General features: G+C 58.0%; 1 protein-coding gene across 1 annotated transcript in view; it reads left to right on the top strand.

Moving 5' to 3' along the window:
• Window positions 1-15,570, top strand: part of INPP5D (inositol polyphosphate-5-phosphatase D) — a 108,329-nt gene that overhangs the window by 49,417 nt on the left and 43,342 nt on the right. The window contains exons 4-6 of the mRNA XM_045845719.1: window positions 1,368-1,539; window positions 4,904-5,044; window positions 11,205-11,292. Of these exons, the coding sequence (XP_045701675.1) occupies window positions 1,368-1,539; window positions 4,904-5,044; window positions 11,205-11,292 (401 nt within the window). The remainder of the gene's footprint in view (window positions 1-1,367; window positions 1,540-4,903; window positions 5,045-11,204; window positions 11,293-15,570) is intronic.

Below are 15,570 nucleotides of genomic sequence, written 5' to 3'. Positions count from 1 at the left end.
CGCTTTGAGCTCCTGCTCGGCTGGCTCTTCGCTGCCTCCGGTGCCTCGTCGGCTGGGTGGGGAGGGCTGGGGCCAGGCAGAGGGCTAGAGGGTTCCCAGCGGACCGCAGCTCCGGGGGCTGAGAGGGACCCGGGGAGGTCGTGTCTCCCTGCAGCTCTGAAAGAGCCGCAGCTGATACGTCCACATGGGAGTCCAGGGTCGCTCACGGGGGGCTGTGCCACAGCCACACATCTATCCCCGCCCCTCGTTGTCCCCAGGCAGCCGGTCTTGGCCTTGACGCTGAGAGGCCGTCCTGCAGAAATGTCCTCCCCACGCTCGGTCCTCACCAGCCATAGGGCCTCCGCCCAGCTTTCCCGCCCCCCTGCGGCCGGCCTCCTGGACACACGCTCTGTAAGGGCCCGAAGGGGGGAGCAGCCTGCTGACCACAGGCTCTGCCTCCCCACGGGAAGCACGGGTGTCCTCAGGGCGCTGCTGTCCCTGTCCCCACGGGGCTCACAACAGATACCACCACCTCGGGAAGCAAAGAGCCCCACCAGGAGAGGAAGCGAGGGCTGAGCCTTTAAAGAGGTAGCTCGTGGCCAAGGCCGTGGGCGGCCGTTTGGTGCGGGAAGGGGCTCAGGCAGGAGGTCCGGGACCCCAGGGGCTCAGGACCCCGGTGCGCCCACCCGCGGTGCGTGGAGGACGGAAGTTCTCCGAAAGGTGGATGTGCAGGAGTTTTCCTTTCCAGACCGACTTCAAGTCACGTGCCCTGTTTCAGTTCTCTCGGCGAAGGAAGACCCCTCCGTTTCTTTTGTCTCTGAGGGCCTGGGGGGAGGGGCGGGGAGGAGGAGGGCAGGCAGGGGCTGGAGGGAAAGCAGAGAAGGGGAGCAAGGAGAGGGGCGGGCTGTGAGTCCCGGCCTGCCTGCTCCCAGTCCTGCTGCTCCTCCTGTTCTGCGACCTGGGTCCCCCTCTGCCCGGTCGAGGCCCCTGCTGTGGCCCTGAAGCCTGGCCGTCCTGCTGAGCTGCCCGGGGCTGCTGGCTGCACCTGTCCGAGGCCAGCCGCTCCGCCCGGCACGGCCGTCAGACCCAAACGTCAGGCGTTTGTGGAGTGCCTCAGTGGGACCAACTGTGCTAGGTCCCCAGGGCTGAAGACCACTGAGATGAGGTCCCTGGCCTCAGTGGGCCCCCACCTTGCCAGGGAGGCAGGGAGGGCGGTGGCAGGGACAGTGTGGGCTCAGGTGGGGTCTGCAGCTGGGTGCCACAGCCTGGACCTCATGTGTGGGGTGGGGTCACTGCACAGAGGACCCAGGTGGCCCTCTCCGTGGGCCAGCAACCTAGAGAGAAGCTCACGCTTGCCGACGTGGCACGCCTGCTCTTGTCTTGGGTAGAAGGCGTCCCGTCTCCACCTGAGCTGCCGCCGAGAAACATCCCTCTGTCCACCGGGCCATGCGAGCCCAAGGAGGTCCCTCCCTCGATCGAGAACCCAAGAGCCGTGGAGGTCAGCCGGCCCAGCCTCTCCGAGACGCTGTTCCAGCGGCTGCAGAGCATGGACACCAGCGGGTGAGTGCCGACCCGGTGGGTCCCCTTGCAGACCCACCCCGGGGCCGCAGCACCCTGTGGGCAGTGCCCTCGGGGCTCACTCCTGGAGGTGCCCCTCCCACCCAGGACAGGTGGCTGTGGAGCCCACCTGCCGCCTGATGGGGCGCCCGAGGGAGCCCAGCTCACCCTGCGGCTCCACTGCCCCGGCCGTGGACGCCCCGCTCAGAGGCCCCACCTCTGCCAGGCTCCACTGAGGGGGGAGCCGCTTCCGGAATGATGTGCATCCCTCTCCTGCCCGCGGCGTGGTCCGGACACCAGGGGCCTGTGCTGCGACTCCCTTCCTGGGGCTCACTGCAGGCGGCGTCTCCTCCCAGCACCCTCCCTCTAGAGCCGCCCCATCTGCGGAGTCAGACGGCCCAGGCCCCAGGCGGGGGAGCCACCTGCCCTGCCGCCTGGACCAGCCACACGGCCCTTTCCTGCTCTGGGCCCCGCTCAAATGGGGGGTGCCTTCCTTGTCACCAGTAAATAGGCCAGAGCAATAATCACTTCTAGTGTGGCAGGGCCTGGGAGGCCCGCACGGCACGGCACAGCGCTCTCCCCCGTGGCGATGGGAGGCGGGAGGTGCACTCACCCTAATATTTGGAGTCCTCCTTGCTCTGACGCAGGGTTCCCAGCGCCTGGGCCTTCGTATGTTCCCAGGCTGGCTCCTGCCGGGCCAGGTTGACGGGGTCCAACAGCTTTTTTGCCACGGGGTCCATTTCTGTCTTAGGCCCGGGTCTTGCAAATCAGAGGCCCGGGCTTCAAGACAGGCCAGGGGGCCCTGGCCTGTGTGGCTCAGACGGCTGGGCACCGTCCTGCTTACGCGAAAAGTCGCTGGTTGGATTCCCAGTCAGGGCGCATGCCTGGGTTGAGGGTTCCGTCCCTGGTTGGGGAGTGTGTGAAAGGCACCCTTCTCTCTCACATTGATGTTTCTCTTCCTCTCTTTCTCCCTCCCTCTCCCTCTCTCTAAAAATAAATAAACATAATCTTTTTAGAAAAGGCCAGGAAGCTCCCTGAGGGGAACTGGCCCCGGCGCCCAGCATGTTGCCCAGCGTAGAGTAGGCACTAACTGCATGTGTGTGGAATGAATTCGGAAGTTGGTGCTCAGTAACTTCCACGCACTAATAATCTAGAAACACTTTTGTTTCTTGGTGAGAAAAGGGCCCCCCAGATGTCAGGCTGCGGCAACATCTCCAACTTGGAAGATCAATTTGAGGGCCGCTCACCCAACCACCCGATCTGGCCAAATACAAAGGAAACGCCCGCAGGTGCGAGCAAGCCTCCAGGTTGCTAGGATACCTGGCGTTTTACATTTCCGCCCTGCCACATCCTCTGATTCTCCCCCAGGCCCACCAGGCTGTGTGCCCTGCACGCTCTGAGTCTCCTGTGCTGTTTGCAATTGGCTAAGTACCCAGAGCTTTGACTCTGCTGATCCATTGTCCTGATTACTCTGATACATGCGTCTGAATAGCAAACGCTTGAGGACCTGCTCCATGCAGAGCCCTGTTCTCCAGGTTCAGGTGCGAGTGCAGCGACCTCCTGCGGGAGACAGGCAGGGAGCCCAGCGGTGCCAGCCCCTCTCCCACACCTCCCGACTCCGCCTCCTCTCCTGTCCTTCCTCTCCAGGGACAGCTGTTCTCGTGGGCCCAGGGCCCAGTGGGGCGGGGCGGTGTGTGCAGCCAGGGCCCTGTGCAGCGTCTTCTAGAGGCGTGGGGTGGGGGGGGGGGGGGGGGCGGCTGAGGGCGTGTGAGCAGGGGAGGCCCTCTCGCTCTGTCGGCCGACATGCCTTCCTGAAACCTCTGCTCGGAGTTGGGGATGAGTGAACGGCGTGTGGCGGAGGGACCGTGGTGGCCCGGTCCTGCCCTCTGTTCTCTTCTGGGTCACGAAAGACCCGGGCTCTTCCTTGGGTGCCGCAGCCCATCTATCTTGCTGGTGAAACAGCTTCGCACCCGGAGGACCGCCTGCAGGTTCTCCTGGATGAGACGCCCCCCCGCCCCCGCCCAGTCTTTCCTGCCGGTTCGTTAGATGGAATCGGCGGGGTCCCCGCAAACAGGAGACGCTGAGGCAGGTCAGCCTCTGCACCGCGGGGTCTCCACCTTGGGACCGCACTTTCCTGCCCCGGACATGGAAACACACGTGACTTCCGGTAACAAGGATTCGAGACATAACTTACGTCGGTGGTCACTGCAATGGTTCCGATACGTACCTTAGTGGCGCAGGGGGGATTTCGTCCCTTTTAGTAAGACGGACTTAGGCAGAAGCCGGACTCTTGTGATGCTGAGACTCAGAATAAGCACAGATTACACGGAAATATTACGACGACTGGCATGTAACTGGTTGCCGACTTCTCAAGCTAGAGGAGCCGGAATGTGTTCCTTTCTAGTCTTAAGAGCAACAGCTTGTCATACTTTCAAGGATCCTAACAGACAAACCAGCCACAAAAAAACCCCCACCTGGTGCCCGCCAGCTCCAATTTGATTATCTGCCCAGGCTGGAGCGGAGACTGTTCAGGCTGGCGGTGAATTTTTTTTCGCGCGGGCCAATAAACAGCCTTGAACCTCAGCCTCCTCGTCTGTGAAAGAGGAGTGACGCTGCCCGCCCGGGGACAACGGTCTGGGGAGGGCAGGAGCATGAAGTGCCTAGGAGGTGGCGCTCAGCAAATATTTGCTGAGACTAATTTTCATGACTAGAGGAACCCAGATTCAAAAGTGACCTGGAAAAATAAGTGCGGGGACACAGAACGTCGAGGTGTGACCGGACCCAGGGGGGTGGCCTGGGTGCCTCGCGGCCTGGGCTGCCCTCAGGGTGGGGGCCGTCGTGTGAGGCGCACAGGGGCGCCTACGGCCCATCAAGGGGCCGGACCTGACCCTGGACGGGGTGGGGAGGCCGAGGGCAGGGCCCCGGGGCCACCACTGCCACATCCCCAGCCCCCGTCTCTCGTCACGGAGCCCAGACGACTCGGCGCCCCCGACCGACACAGGTGGGGGCTGCAGGTGGCCTCCGGCTGTGACTGTGCAGTTGGCACGTGAGCCGGAACCACGGGCCGTCTGCAGACGAGAGCCTCCCTCGGCCCGCAGGTCCCGTGTTCAGGAGCAGGCGAGGCAGGGACACGGCTCACGGGACATTTTCCCAGCCTGTATGGGTGGGCTGCGAGGCACGGTCCCTCGTGGACCCTTTAATGTTGCTGGTGAGACTCGGGGAGCCGAGCAGGTGCGCCGATGCCCCCCCCCCCCCAGAAAGACCTCACCTCAGCGGGCGACCCTGACAATGCGAATTTCTTCTCCTCCCTTTTGGAGTTTGTGCCCAAAGGAACGAGCCATGCGTGTTCTCATCTCCGTGTCTTTAGGCTCCCGGAAGAGCATCTTAAAGCCATCCAGGACTACGTAGGCACTCAGCTCGCCCTGGACGCCGAGTTTGTGAAGACGGGCTCCAGCAGCCTCCCCCACCTGAAGAAACTGACAGTGTTCTTGTGCAAGGAGGTCTATGGGTAAGCGCGCCCTCGGGGGCCGGGGGGCAGGGGCGGGGCGGGCGAGGGAAACTGCTCCGTGGGGTGGCCCAGGGCTCCCCCCGTGGCTGCTGAAATCCCGCTGCCGTGCTCAGAATAATGGGGCACTCTGCAGGGCTTGGAAATCCCCGTGGGTGTTTCTAGGTTTTGTTTTCACGCTCTCTGAACTATATAACAGTTAAAAAAAAAAAACCTGAAGTCACTTGGAGGTCAGTTGCTATGGGAAGCGGGGGGCAGGATCTAGCATTGGAGGTGTGTGGGCGGCAGCCGGCACCTTTGACAAGTTCATTGGACACTTGAAGGGACTCAATTAAAGTCGCCCTGTTTTCTGTGTGGCTGGTGCCGGCCCAAGGGGGCTGGCGACAGCAGTCTTCCAAGTCAGCCGACTCGCCAGCATGTCTGTTTCCTAACACTGAGTTCGTTAAGTGACCAATTGGTAAGCGTTCCAATTTCGCTTAGACTTTTTAAATTTTTTTTAAAGATTTTATTTATTTATTTATTTTAGAGAGGGGAAGGGAGGGAGAAAGAGAGAGAGAGAGAATTAATGTGTGGTTGCCTCTCACATGGCCCCCACTGGGGACCTGGCCTGCAACCCAGGCATGTGCCCTGACTGGGAATCGAACCTGCAACGCTTTGGTTCACAGCCCACGCTCAATCCACTGAGCTATGCCAGCCAGGGCCTTTTTTTAAAATTTTACATTTTAATTTTATTCACATAAAAATTAATCTGACATTTAATTCATTTTCATTATTGGACGTACAACATTTAGGCTGGTCTGTCACCGGAAAAAAATCAGCACAAGGATTTTTTTTTCATGCTTTATTTAGAAGCTTGAAAAGTAGAAAAGAACATTCAAAAAACATCTGAAAGAAATCACAAGGAGCCAAAGGGATCCCATTATAACTAAGAGGTCAACATTGTGGTTGGAAAAAATTGCATTTCAGGTGGGGGAGGTTTTTTTGGCCTATACTGGTTTGGGTTTTATTACGGATTCAACAGTTTCAAAATTCTCTTGTCAATTTCTCTGGTGCTGTATCCATCTTCATCTAGTAAATATGCCAAAAAAAAAAAAAAACAACCCCACAAGAATCTATCATCAGTAATCAAATTGACCTTTCTTTCAAAATTTACCATCAGTACCTTTAGTCAATTTAACAAATAATTTCCTTGACCAATGGAGCACTCATCAAACTGGCCTGTCCGCTTTAATTTCAAGAAATTGGCTTTCCACTGATCCAGTTCTGGCCCCCTGGACCTAGCGTCGTTATTTATAAATTCCCATGGAGAGGAGTTTTTCCGTTCGATGCTGTTGTTGTAACTAGGGAAACACGCGCACACACGACACTTTGTAACTAACGGTTTCCTGATGACTGGTAACAAACAAGCTTTTGTTTCTGCTCGAGAGTGGAGAGCGGGTTCTTTTTTCGCCGCTTCCTTGTCCGGACGCAAATGCGCTTTAAAGTCGCTCCTCTAAGCTGCCGCAGTCACTCGGCACAGGCACGAGTCCCCCGACACCCCGTGGCTGGCTACCTGGGCTGCCCTGGGGTCCGGGTCGCCTGGCCTCGCAGGGCGGCGGCTTCCCCAGCACGACTGCCCTCCGGCGCGTTGTGTTGGCGGAAGAAGCCTCCTTTGGCTTCTGGCTGTTTCGTGCCTCTATTTACAGAGCAGCCAGGGTTAGAGACACCGTGGTGTCCCCCCCACGTAGTTGTTTGTCTTCAGCTTCGCAGAAAAAGCGATAGCAGACTCAGAGGCTTGCATAACTGAGAGGTGGAATTTTAGAAAATCTGAGGAACAAGATGATGTTTCCCGCCCCCCTCCCCCCCTTTCACTGCTGCTGGGGCCATTCCATGAAACTAACTATAAACTTGTCATTTTCAAGGGGATTTGGTTGGAACTGTTCTTCAGTTTACTGAGTCCGTGCAGGCACACACTCATTCATTCATTCATTCATTCACTCGACAAGGCCGTTTGGAAGGCATCCTCCGATCTCGGTGCCAGGTGCTGGGTGCCAGCAATGACCACGATGCAGGAGGTTCCTGCTCTTTAGACCCTGTGGGAGCTGACGTCTCAGTGAGGGGCACGAGAGCAGCCCAGGTGTGTCAGTCAGCAAACTAACTTCAGTCAGCACCATGGCAAAGGAAAGCAGGAAAAGGTGGTGGAGAGACACTGGGGGGGGGTGGTGGCGGTGACAGTATCCTGTGGGGGGTCAGGGAGAGAGGGCTCTCTGAGGCAGTGACGGGGCTGGCCATCCGGCGATTGGCAGAGGGATGTCAGGTGCGAGGGTCCTGAGGTGGGAATGGGGCGGGCCAGCCAGGAACAGGAGGAATGGCCGTGTGGCTGGAGCGTAAGGAGAGAAGGAAGGGGTTCGGAGCGGAGGTTGGGGGAAGGGTGGCCAGATTCAGCCAGTAAGACCCAGACGCCCAGCTCAGTTTGGATGGCAGATGAACCGCAAATGCTCTGTTAGTAGAGGTGCGTACCATGCAATGTTGGGAGAGGCTTACGCTAGTAGACTATCTGTGGTTTGTCTGTAATTCACGCTCGACTGGACATTCTGCGTTCCACCGGCCAGCGCTGGGCTGGGCCACAGCACGTCCTCCACCGTGCAGGGCCCTGCAGAGGTTTTAGAGGACTGGGCCGTGATGGGGTGGGGGCTGTGGTGCGTGGGCCCCGGGAGGTGGGCCCAAGGCGGGAGACCAGAGCGCAGTGGCTGTGGCTGTGACGTGGCGGCTGGGGGACGTTAGTTAGGTGACCCGGGGGCCGGGGGTCGTGTGGGCGCCGAGAGCTGGTGTGACCTGGGGTACGCTGGGATGGTAGAGCAGCCTGGTTGGATGTGGCGTGAGGAGGGGACACCCAGGGTGACCCCTAGATTTTTGGTGGGAGCAGCCGAGGGGGTGGCGATGCCAGCCACTGAAGAGTGGAAGTCAGGTGCAGGGGTTGGGGGTGGGGGGGTCTTCTCTGGGCTGCTGTTGGCTCGGGGTGCAGTCAGACATGCCGCCAGCCGAGCCGTCCACCCAGGACTCGTGCTAGAGGTCCGAGCCCGCGAGACCTCGAGGCTGGGGGGATACGCCGAGGCCCACCGGCATCCAGCTGGGAGACGGTGGGGGGATAAGGTCACTCAGGGAGACGGGGACCCGGGCTGGTTGATTAGAGGTGAAGTGCAGGAGGAGGGGCTGGAACCAGAGTCCGAGGGTGACGCCAAAGGGGCCCAGGTTCGCCCACTCGTGCCACTTGGCCCAGCACCACCGCCGCCCTCAGTGGGACGGTGGCAGGGAGCTAGGGCGGGAGCCGCAGGGCGAGAGCCCCCCCCCCCAATGCAAAAGGCCGTCGTTGGGGGGGGCGGGTCCTGCGTCGGACATGGAGGCCTTCGGCGGCTCAAGGAAGATGGGTGACCCCAAGTGAGGTTATCCAGAACCGGGCCGGGGCCATTCCAGAGAGAAGAGAGAAATAAAGAGAATGAAGTCACCAGCGTCTGGACAGACGTGGAAACCCCTGAAACGGGGAACGTCGGACAGTGGGGCTCTAAAATAAGGGGGCAAAGTGTGGAGGTGGTGTGAGGTGGGGCAGGGCGAAGATCTCAGTGAGCAGACAGGCCCCAGACAGAAACACTTCATTCACCGTTACTGTAACCGCTTCAATGGCGGCCATAGAAATAAAGCCATGATCTTCTAATCAAATTTGAAAATCAAATCAGAGAACAGAGCTGAGTGTCAGCGGAGCGTGCTCAGAAAGCTCGGGGAGGGCGGGCAGGCGGGGGCTGAGGAAGCGGGCATGGAGGATGCGTAGCCGAAATCGGCGGTCTTCGCCAAGAGGGTGTAGAGCCCAGGTGGCGGACACAAGGCCCTCGGACCAGATCCGGCCCTCTACCCGGTTTTATCCGGCGGGCACCTTGTTTCTACCCTGGCAGCAGTGCTGAGCTCCTTGCCCCTAGCTAAGGAGTAGTTACATTTATACAGTCCTACAGTTACATTCGACCCTTTGAAGGCGACCTTGAGGCTGATGGTGCTCCCGGTGAAAATGAATTTGACACCCCTGGTGTAGAGGTTCAACTTATCACGGGTAGGATGGGCTCTGAAAGAAGCAGGAAAAAATGATGCATAATTGATGACTACGTGTATAAGAGGAAAAAAAATGTACAGGCTTCTATAGGAGCTAAGTCCATGAATTTAAAAACCTCCCCAAGACGCGATTAACAGAAGAACCAAATAACAATGCCTCAACCTCTTCTTATCACGTTTCTAAACCCCGAGGAAGAGGAGTGAGTGCAGAGAGGAAACACCTGGGAACAGCACTGTTGCTTTAAAAAAACGGCAACCTTTGGCATTATCCACACTTTCTGAAGAGGCGATAGAAGTTCTGACTCAATGTCCCCAAGCGGAAGACTTCTGACTGAGGCCAACCTCGGACCAGGGAGGCCTTGCAAATTAAAAAAAAAAAAAAAAAAAGAGTTGTGAAAATGTGTGAATCACATGCCTCTGCTTCAAAAAGGATCCGAGCATTTCTTCCTCCCAATGTGTTGGAGAGCTGGTGATCCTAAAAATAAGAACCCAGCTGCTCGGGGTAGCAGCTGGATGCGAACACACACGAAGCGAAATGTCCGTTCCATACTCCCAGAACGCCACTCGGGGAAAACGGAAAGAAGGAACCGCGCCGGCCGCGGCCGTGAGGTGTTTGCAGATCGTCTCCTAAATGATGGCCAAATGAAAGAGGAAACCGACCCCACGACGGCCCACCTGGGGCAGGTGTGGGGGCGTGGAGAGCAGCAGGTCCCCACGCACCCCTCTGAAACGTCACTTCTACGAGGGAGAAACCAAAGGACCGTGAGCAGAGAGCTGCTCACCGGTAAACCCTGGGGACCCCTGGTTGACTCGGGTAAGCCAAACATCACCCCAGAAAGGATGAAACATGGAACAATAAAAAAAATGACAAATCACTTTATAATGACATCCGGCCCACCCACGACGGCAACTAACAGAATGGGGAAAAACAGACAAGCCCTAGATGAAATACAAACGGAAGCAACGTGTTAAGAGTTTATGTCAATGTATGAAAGTACTAACGACAGTCCCCACAGAACGCTGACAAAGAACACAGACAGTTTGCACAAAGAGAGATACAGTTGCAACCAACCGAGTAAAAAAAAACAACTTAATGACATTAGGGATGAAAGCTATGCAAATCAGCTCATCAGTATGGAAATGCAGTGTTGCGGACGGCAGGAAGGGTAACAATGGAAGGAACTCAGCCGGCACCTCCGGGCTGGGGCAGCCCTGACGGCCCGTCCTCCGCACGCCCCTCAAAGGCTGGGCGACGCTGCCCGAGAGCCGTAATCTCCGGTGGTCCTTAAACGGTGGCTGAAACTGGAGAGAAGCTGTGATAACAAAACTTTCCAGGGCAGCCCTCGTGTATGATCCCCAAGGTCTCAAAATAACCCAAACGTCTACACCCGATGTGAACACCTTCACGCCATGAGGTCTCTGGAAGCCATGGAGAAAGTTAACCATGTAAAAACATTGACAGTTGTCGGTGAAGTATGTGAAAAGTGGAGGTCAGAGCTGCCCACCACTCCTAAAACAACGAGAAAGCCACAGGACGAGACGAGAAGGGGCGAAGGCCCCACAATGGGGCCCACCCCGGGGCCGTGGGTGGGTCAGACCCAGGGGACCCTCTCTGCGCCCACCTGAGCTCGGGGGAGGGGACTGGAGCCGGGAAGCACAGACCTCCGGCGCCGGAAGCCCCCGGGGCAGGCATTTAAAATGCAGATTCCAGACCGAACCAGGTTGGGGCCCAGACATTTGCATTTTAACAGTGGGGGCGGGGGACGGCCCTTATCAACCGTCCAGGTTGGGAGCATGGATTACCGAGGTCTTTCAAAGCAGCTTTGTGATTCTGGATCCAAGTTTTTCACAGGCCGTGGGCGAGGAAACGGAGGTAAACCCGCTCTCGGCGGGACGACTCCCGTGTGGTCCGGGGTGTGGGAAGGAGGAAGGAGTGGGCTCTGGGGGAGGGCAGGCCTGGGTCTTTGCCGGGGCTGGTTCTTCTAGGGAGGACACTGCTTCGCCAGGTGTGGCTCCAGGTGAAGCCAGGGACGCCTCAGCCGGCCCCTCACTAACCCTCGACCTTCCCCTTGTCCCCCGTCCCCAGAGAAGTGATCCGGACCCTCCCCTCCCTGGAGTCTCTGCAGAGGTTGTTTGACCAGCAGCTCTCACCGGGCCTCCGTCCGCGGCCTCAGGTAAAGGTGTGGCGGTGGGAAAGAGGAACTTGATACGGGGGGTGGGGAGGGCCATGGAGGTAGCCAGGGTCCTGAGTGCTCAGGTGGGAGCCCCACCTCGCCCCGATGTTGTTGGGGGACCACGAGAGTATGCTTCGGGGTGAGGGGCGAGGGCCACAGAACTCTGCCCACGCCACCCCGCCCTCCCCCGTAAAGCATTTCCCGCTGCCTGATTTCAATTTCAGAAGTAAAGATTTCAAATGATGCATCCATCAGCAAAACGGCTTATTAGTAGTGCTGACTAAGGCTGCGGGGCGGGGCCTTTCCCTCCATTTCTCTTCAGAAACTGAAAGAGACACACACACACACACACACACACGAGGTGCCTAAAACCTTGCTCCTGCCTCTGCCCCAGGAAGTCCAAGGTGTAGGTGCACCTCCCCCTCCCCCCACAGGCACCTGCTCACGCCCAGAGGGGCCAAGTCCGAGCTCCCCACTGAGTGAAGCTCTGGGTAACCAGGTGTCAGCAGCAGAATTTAACACAAGGAAAGAAATATCCGAGGGAGTACTTGCAATCAAGATAAGGGACACAGGGTTAACACTTTAAAAAGTCTACAAAAATAAATAGCTGGGTAAAAACAACCCAATCCGTAGCATGGGGAAAGGATGTGCAGAAGACTGTTTTACCCAAGAACTGGGTGTGGCCAGGAAGAGATGCTAAACCTCACCTCCTTAGTAACCAGAAAATGGCCTTGACAATGAGGAGCTAGCTGCCTTCGTGCACATCAGACGGGCCAGAGGCTGACGGGTGAAGCTGGGGGGCGGGGGGGGGGGGGTGGGAGGGGCTGCGCAGGGACTCCCGAGGGCTCGCGTCCCTGCTGGAGTGGAAACGGGTTTTCTGAAAAGCAATCTGACTGTTTGCACTGTCAGGGAGAGGGGATAATTCACCCCCTTCTGCCCTGCTTTAGTTTTTACGGCTGGACTAGGTAGTAAGATTGAAACGAGACCAGATGAACAGGAGAAAAACGAGTTTAATGCGTGCGCACGGGGGAATCGGTGTGACTGATGCTGCAATGGGAAAATGAGGCGCACAGGAATGACCGTGCCCGGCACCCCTGCGTGCGCTGGGGACGGACACACTGGGGAGCGGCAGGAGCAGGGAGTCGCTGCTCCCCAGAAGGGCCGCCCGTGGGCCCCTCGGCCTGGAGAGGGGGCTGTGTCTCAGCCCTCGGGGGCAGGGAGGGCGCCCAGCCGGCCCCGGGAGAGTTCCGTCCTGCTCTTGGGGGCACAGCCGCTCCCTGTCTTCCCGGGCCACTGTGGTTGCAGACAGTCGACGGGCTGTTGTGGGACCTTGGGACGCCGTGTGATCCCGTGACCTGGCCTCCCTGGGCCCCGACAGCGTGAACATGTTCAATGCACGCACCCCCCAAGCAACCAGTCCTGTGTGGAGGCGGTTGTCTTAGGGGCAAGAGGTGCGGACAAAGCTCTTCATTGTGGCCTTGTCTCTAAAAGCAAAAACACTGGAAACACACACATGGAGGGAGTTGTGCAGAATTTGCTGCGGTGCATGCACTGATGTGGAAAGATCTCCAACACACATTGTTGGATTAAAAAAAAAAGAAAGAAGAGAAGCAAATGGCAGGACAGTATATAGAGTATACCGGAAAATTGTGCCAGAAGGACTTATACCCAAAGGGCAACTCTGGTTACCATGGCAGCGGTGGTGGGGGTGGGGCGTAAAACGGGGGAGAAGGGTCCCAGCTGAGGGGGACTTTGGGTTTGAGTTTTTTATATATTATTATATTGTTTGAGTTTTTTAGTGAGAAATTATATGTGTTACTTTCTACTTGTACAACTTTAAAATTCATCAGAAAATAAAAAGAGATAACTTTGCTTTCCTCCAAGTGAACGATGGATAAATTTACAGGACAGTCAGAACAAATCTAGACAAAATAGGGGTGGTGCCAGATAGTAAAGTTTAAATAGTTTAACTAGAAGACCACGCACCTAGATCTTTGAAGTCGGTTCGATGAGGGAAAAGCCCCCGGAGACGCGAGCTGGCGGCGGTCCCACTGCGCGCACTGCTCAGCCGAGGCCAAAGTCTGTGAACGGTGGCGGGGCAGAGCGGCCACAAAGGGTTTTCGCTCCTTCCCACCCTGTGAGACCCTGACTCCGAGAGAAAAGTCTTCAGAACCCCCCCCAGAGGAGGGAGTTCAAGGCTCCCCCAGGGAAAGAATTCCAGCCCCGGACTGGAAATGTCTGGTGTGGTCTCGGACTCGCCTGCCGTGCACCTCGGTTTTCTCTTCCGTGAAATGGGGCCAGTCGTGTCCGACGCTGCAGGTTCCCCTACGCGGGAAGTGACACTGCGTGTGTGAGCCGCCTGGCTGGGCTAGACTCTTACCAACATGAGACCCCTGCCCTGAGGGGGGTGGGACCAGAGGGGGACCCCTGGAGTCCTGCGTCTGTCCTGTGTGAGGGAGGAGAGTCGCTACTAGCCTCGGGGCCCACGTTAGCAACTGCAAAGCGAAGCGAAGTGGAAAAGCTCACCAGCTTGTGTAAACCTCAGACCCAGCCACGAGCTTCCAGGCTGAGCTGGGAGGTGTGGCCTCTGCCCCCAGGCCGCTTGGTTGTTCACGCAACCTGGCCTCTCCCCACTGGACACCATCAGCACGCTCCAGCTGTGACAGCCCCCAGCGCGCCAACAGGCTTGTCGAGTGCCCCCTGGGGGACGAAATCGCCACCAGCTGAGAAGCACTGGACCACAGGTGCATTCAGCTCTTGGTGGGGGGGCTTCCCTAGCTCCGTGACCTTGGACAAGTTGACTCGCCACTTTGACCCCACCTCCCCGTCTGCAAAACAAGGGTTCTTAGAATCCATGCACGTGCAGGCTAGATGAGTGGGTGCGCTCAAGCTACGTTTGCCGGAGTGTAAGGGCCCATCTGGTCCCCGTGTGGGCTCTGCCCGAGGACGAGGCAGACACACGGACGAGTCCCAGCATTCTCGTACCTTCTGTTCCAAGGACTCTCCCCGGTTTGTCAGGAACCTCATTTTTGCTTTACGTTTTTGCCGAACCTACCAAGCTCTGCCAAGGCTTCTCCCTGGTCACCACAACCGTAGACGGCAGCTTTAAGGAGCAAAGTAGTCAGAGAAAGTGTTGATGGAAGTGCTGACGCCGGTGACAGTTGTGGTGGGTGTCGGTGGGGGTGTCGATGGCTGGTGGTTGGAGGTGGTAGAGATGGTGCTGACGGAGGTGACAGTGGTCGTGGTGGGGAGAGCCGTGGGGATGGTGTTGCTGTTGGTGGTGACAGAAGGGATGGCTGGTTGCCGATGGCAGAAGTGGTCTCTGACGTGGCTGGGCAGAAAACTGGGGTCAAAAGCGAGCACGGCCTGGCTGACTTGTCAAACGGGGATGAGGGGACGGGATCAAGGGGCGTCACTTGGTTAGAGTTAACAGCTCGTTCCGTTCCGGCCGGTATTCGGGCGAATTGTACACCTGCCCGCTTTGCTCGTCCTGCCTCTGGAGGACAAGGGGGGTATCTATATTAACTCTCTATACCTCCAGCACCCGGCAGTGTGCTTGGCACAGACTAGATGCTTTATAAATATTTATTCTGGGAATAAACGCTTGAGATGGTGGGCGTGGTGCCGGGCCAACGAGACCCAAGACCTGCTCTGCCGTGCGCTAGCTGCGTGACTTCCGGCACGGAGCTGCAGCTCTCTGGGCCTCGCGTGTGCATCCGACAACCTCACCGAGCGTCTTTGCTGGCTGGGGGCTCTTCCCAGCACCCAGGCCGCAGCACGGCACTCAGTGCACCCAGTGCATTGTCCCCGTTCTCACAGAGCCTGCGGTCCAGCAGGGGAAACACAGTGAACACATCAAGGACCGTGGGGGATCGATAGGCAGCAAAGCAGGGCGACATGACAGCGATGCCCTGGTGGCTCCTTGAGCATCAGGGGAGACCCCTCTTTGTGGATCTGAGACCCGAGTGACAAAAGGGGTGGCCGTCCTGGGTGAAATCCTTGTCTCTGGGGATTCCTCAGAAAGGATAGATTGCTCAAGACCACGGGCAGATGAGGAGGGAGGCTGGGGGCGGAGCGTTGGGTCATGTGGTCTTGGAGGGCGGGGTAAGGCGTTTGGATGAGCCTCTCCCAGTGAGGGGCGGACAGCAGCCGGCGCAGGGTGTCGGGCAGCGGGTGGCTCTATGCCAGGAAGGCGGCCGCGTGATGCTGTCGCTGTGGGAGGAGGAGGTAATAGTCAAGTCCAGGCCTAGAGTTTTGTTTAAGCAAATGAGTGGATGA

This window comes from Phyllostomus hastatus, unplaced genomic scaffold, assembly GCF_019186645.2.
Source record: "Phyllostomus hastatus isolate PE091 unplaced genomic scaffold, TTU_PhHast_1.1 phas_contig_477, whole genome shotgun sequence".
In the NCBI taxonomy this organism is placed as follows: Eukaryota; Metazoa; Chordata; class Mammalia; order Chiroptera; family Phyllostomidae; genus Phyllostomus; species Phyllostomus hastatus.
This window is presented reverse-complemented; position numbering and strand designations above follow the sequence as displayed.